This window comes from Phoxinus phoxinus, assembly GCF_949152265.1.
Source record: "Phoxinus phoxinus genome assembly, chromosome: 7".
Taxonomy (NCBI): Eukaryota; Metazoa; Chordata; class Actinopteri; order Cypriniformes; family Leuciscidae; genus Phoxinus; species Phoxinus phoxinus.
In genome coordinates, this window is record NC_136882.1 from 15,307,641 (window position 1) to 15,312,302 (window position 4,662).

At 37.6% G+C, this 4,662-nt stretch overlaps 1 protein-coding gene across 1 annotated transcript; it reads right to left on the bottom strand.

Annotated features, from left to right (window-relative positions):
• Nucleotides 1–593: 593 nt before the first annotated feature.
• On the bottom strand, nt 594–4,354 carry tmem182a (transmembrane protein 182a). Its single transcript, XM_079618491.1, has 5 exons — nt 3,980–4,354; nt 2,559–2,697; nt 1,966–2,064; nt 1,311–1,448; nt 594–1,136 (listed from the first exon to the last, which is right to left on the bottom strand). The coding sequence occupies exons 1-5, from the start codon at nt 4,121–4,123 to the stop codon at nt 913–915; spliced, it is 744 nt and encodes a 247-aa protein (XP_079474617.1). The 5' UTR covers nt 4,124–4,354; the 3' UTR covers nt 594–912.
• Nucleotides 4,355–4,662: the final 308 nt, after the last annotated feature.

Sequence of the window (4,662 nt, forward strand, 5' to 3'; positions counted from 1 at the left end):
ATTCCAGACTTTTCAAATCATTTAGTTTCTTACAAACAGACTCAAGCTTGCATTCAGAACTGCCTCCATCCAATCAACAACCAATGGATAGAACCAAATTTACGCCCTACATTTTTTTTTCGATTATCTGTTACATTCTTATCTACATCACAATACAGAAGAAAAGATGTCACTACTTCCATTTTATTTCAACTTTAATATAAAATGCACAGTTTATTTTTATTTTTTTAATTAAAGTTGTAATTAATCTTTTGAAATATTACATGTCAATTGTATGTGATAGCATAATATTATTTACAAAGCAAATATATATATGTGCTATGGTGTGTGAACCAGCTGCTCAAGTAAAGCTTTCAGGTCAGGTGGGAATTTCTACAAAGCTAAAAAAATCAGTCTATATATATATATATATATATATATATATATATATATATATATTAAAGCCTTTGGGGTGGAAAAAAAACCTCAAGAAATTACCAGTAAATAAATAATCAAAATGCAAAGTGAAAAATGTGTAAATTTATACTTGAGAAGGTTTAAGCAGGCAAAGACAAGTATACCAGCATGTTTCACTATTTGTCAGGCAACATACAAATATTTAACATAATTTAATGTTTTGTGCAATACTATACTCACATAAACACTCACACATACATGAAGTGTTCCCAAACCATTCATGATCGATGTTTACAGTACTGCTCACAGCACACATGATGACCAAATACTGAAGCAACATTTGCAAAATTCTAAGGCAAATTCAAATCAAATTTATAATAACTGACACCCCAACCTATCACATAGTCAACGCACACTCAAGAGTTTAGAGCCCAAACATGTTTTCTTCAGTGATAGATACTTAATGCATTTGGAACATACAATTTCATTGTTCTGTTTCCAAACTATTCATGAGATTCAGTTATAATGATGTTGGACTGTATGGCCAATCACTAGGAAGAGAAGACCAGACAGAAGACAGAAGAACACGCCCACTGGAGCAAACATGAAAGATAGGCCATAAGTGATATTGAGCTCAAACTCTGAGCACTTATTTGACTGATATTCCTTATACGAGCTCATGACATCCAAAATATCTATCCAGATAACATACATCACAGTGACAACGAGAAGGAAGAAACCTGGAGAAAAGAGACAGCATTGAGAGTTGGAGAAATAAAGAGTAACATGAAAAAGAGAGAGATAGTGTAAAGAAAAATTAGATATTTGTGAAATCTGTAATGCATTTTTCGGTACTACACACGTTCAAGTGAGGAAGAGATAAACCTTACCTCCTCATGAAATCTTTAACTTACCAGAAATGAGGTAGAGTCCACCCCCTGCTTTATAAAGGCGATGACTAGCACATGGAGCTGCGCAAATGATAATGAAACCGGCAGCCACCACAGCGGCCACACCCACCAACATGGAGACGCTCCAGAAGCCTCTGTAGACTAAACAATCATGTTTCCAATTACAAACCAGAGGGAAAACGGTTCACAGTACAGTAGCTAATTTATTGATGATGTTCGGTGAATAGCATTGAAGTTTACTCATGTGAACAGAGTTACACTATACACTACACAGAGACACTAATGTAGACCTTTAAAAACAATGCCATATGCTGTTCACCACTCGTAACCCATTTTTCAGATTTTTTTTACTTTGAATAAAAACAATAAATATGGTTGAATGAATGAATGAGGCATTTATATACTGTATGCATTCATTCTTTCAAATGTGGTTCATTTTGATTTTATATTGACAGCTAATGAAAAATTCAACAACCATTTAAGAACACAGCCAGATAATGATGAATGAAATGATTTGAAGCAAGCTAATTATTTATAAAAAATTAATAAATAAATAAAAAGATCTGATTGTAATTTAACACCATGTCAGCTACCATGGCTATTTTCATGGTGAGTACCAGGTTAAAATGTAGCAAAATAAAATAAAATGAAATCTTACTTATGGCAGTCTGGTAGCTGGTAGTGTTGTAGCTCTCATCAGGGATAGGAAAGGGGAGAAGATATGCAGGTTTGCATACCCTTGCATGTGGCTGATTTTCTAAGGGAAAAACAATGAGAATTGCCATTTATTTATCATTGTTTCAGTTTCAGTGTTGTGAAGTGAAGTTGTTTGCTGACTAAAATAACCTGAACACTTATTCCCTCTGTTTGAACCTTGTGTGGCCTTTCTGTAGGGCAACAGGTCAAACCCCTTAGATATTTGTGGCAAAGACTCACCCAGAGCTTCACAAGAGGCCCAAATACCTCGTTCAGTGAGCAAGTCTAAAGTAATGTACTTTATATCAAAATACAAAAGTAATGGTAGCAGTTTAAAATGTTCAATTAATTAAAACAGCAATTCAGCATCTATTGTCCATTATTATGTCATTATGACATGCTTACAGTACTGTATGTTAAACATATATTATTATATGTATAAATGAACATCAACCTAAATACTAAATACTATAAAAATGTGTGTGCTTGGAAAACCACAGACCATGTCTCTGAATGTCTATTGCCCTAAAAAGCAAATATAATAATCTCTCTTACCAATACAGAACTTCCACAGATTGTCCTCATTCATGATGTCATTAAAGGAGCAGCGCCAAAACAAGCCCTCATGATGAAAGGTAATGTTCTGGCCGTCACTAACTTGGTGCTGACCCTGGTTGACCATGATATCACCTCGCTGTGAAGGAGCAGAGAGCAGAGGTCAGAGAGCAATGGACAACTGTTGCACAGCCATAAACAATATTTAAAAACAAACACTTGCAATCTATGGAAGGACACATCATGCTATTTATGTGTTTAGATGCACTTTACAAAAAGAATGTCAAGGATAGATTGGAATGGAGTGAAGCCAAATAATAGCTTGGACTACTTTAGACCAGTTAATGACCAACTAATGACCAGCCTGGCCATCTAGAAAACAGCTATCATGTTCCAAAACACAGCTAATAGCAGAACTATCAAAAGAAGTGTGCACTAGACCCAGGGGCCCCAGTGCGAAGTAGCGGAAGCGGGGGCCTCCCTCGGCCCATTCAGGGACGTCCTTATGGTGCTGCAACTGGTGCAACGAGACCCCCACCCCAGAACGTGATCGTAAATGGACCGAGGGGAAATCTTGGGAGGGCTTTCGGTCCGCTCACAATCAGGGTACACCGCCCTAAGAACGGATCTGATTATGCCCATAGCAAGTTCTATGACTTCTGTTGGTGCTGTTGACATGTAAAGTTTGCAGAAGGGTCTTGAGAATCAATGAATTCTGCTTGATCTTTTAAACGATCTATTTTTCAGTCTCCACAAACACAAAGCAGATCCAACACACTCTCATGGCAATTCGTAACTATTTTACGTTTTGGCGAACTGGCAGTTAATTCGTATGAATTTGTAAGATCTTATTTGTATGTTTCATACTCTCTTCCTACTGACGGTTAGGTTCATGCTTCATTTTTTCTCTACGTCACCTTGTAAAATAGTTACTTTTTATTTTTCATTAGCTTGAGTCGGGAGCTTCTCACTTTTCCCTCCCAATCCTTAATGAGAGAAACCTAATTCATGTGTGACTCCTATGAATAGACACTGCACTGAGATTCCAGTTTGGTTATTTAGTATTAAGTTTGGTATCAGACTGCAGCATGTGATAGTCTACACTCAAGCAACTCGGAGACTGTAAATACTGACGTACGAGGATGTCATATGACTGTCACTGCTTAGAAACCAAATATGCCCATGACTGCTTCAGTATCTTGCTTCAGTAAGGATCAAAGAGTAGAAATATAGTTCAGTTTAATTTCAATAAAAAAGATGATACACTAAATTCCAAAACATAATAAAGAGAGCCATTTCATTTTTTTTATAGACCATCCCCAAATGTCTTCTGATAATAAGAAGTAATATTAATATCAATAAAATACTCGTCCATGGCAAACTTTTCCCTTATGCCCTAAAAGGACTAAAACAACACCCACCTCCGAAGTAACCGGACCATTTGAATGTGGATTGCAGGTCTCTGATGCCAAGAGCCAATAGTCCGTGCCAAAAGACAAAAGAATGAACAGAGTTGCCAAGGCACCGAAGAGCCCAGCAAAAAATTGTGCCACATGTAACTTCATGATGACAATCTTGGAGCGCTACTTTTTCAATCGTTTACTGCTTGTTAAATAGTCTCTCCTCCTTCCCACATGAAGTAGTCCCTGATATTACGTAACTCCTCAATGTGTGTGATAAATAGTCCAGTTAAGCTCAGCAAGGTTTATAGTGTGTAATCACAAATGGCTGTTCTAGTACTCTTTCTTGCTCCAGTGTCTATGTATGTGTGTGTGTCAGTGTAGCCAGAGCAGGACCTGGCATTGGGTGGGGAGTGGGTTTCATGACAGCACACCAGCGTAGAGCTGCCCATTGGGCTATTTTGGTCAGTTGAGTGAAGGTGCCTGCTGCCTCTCTCAGAGGAGTGGTTTAAGAACGGGATTTCAGGAGGGAGACGAGTGGACCAAAATATCCCCCTACAGGACAATCAGCTGAGGGAGGAATGAAAATAAAGACACTAGAGCCCACCACCAACTGAAGTGATGTTATGAAATTAAGACGAATCCTGTACATCCACATACCATAAGGGTATACATCTACATCCGTACTGTAAGTTTGGGGTCCT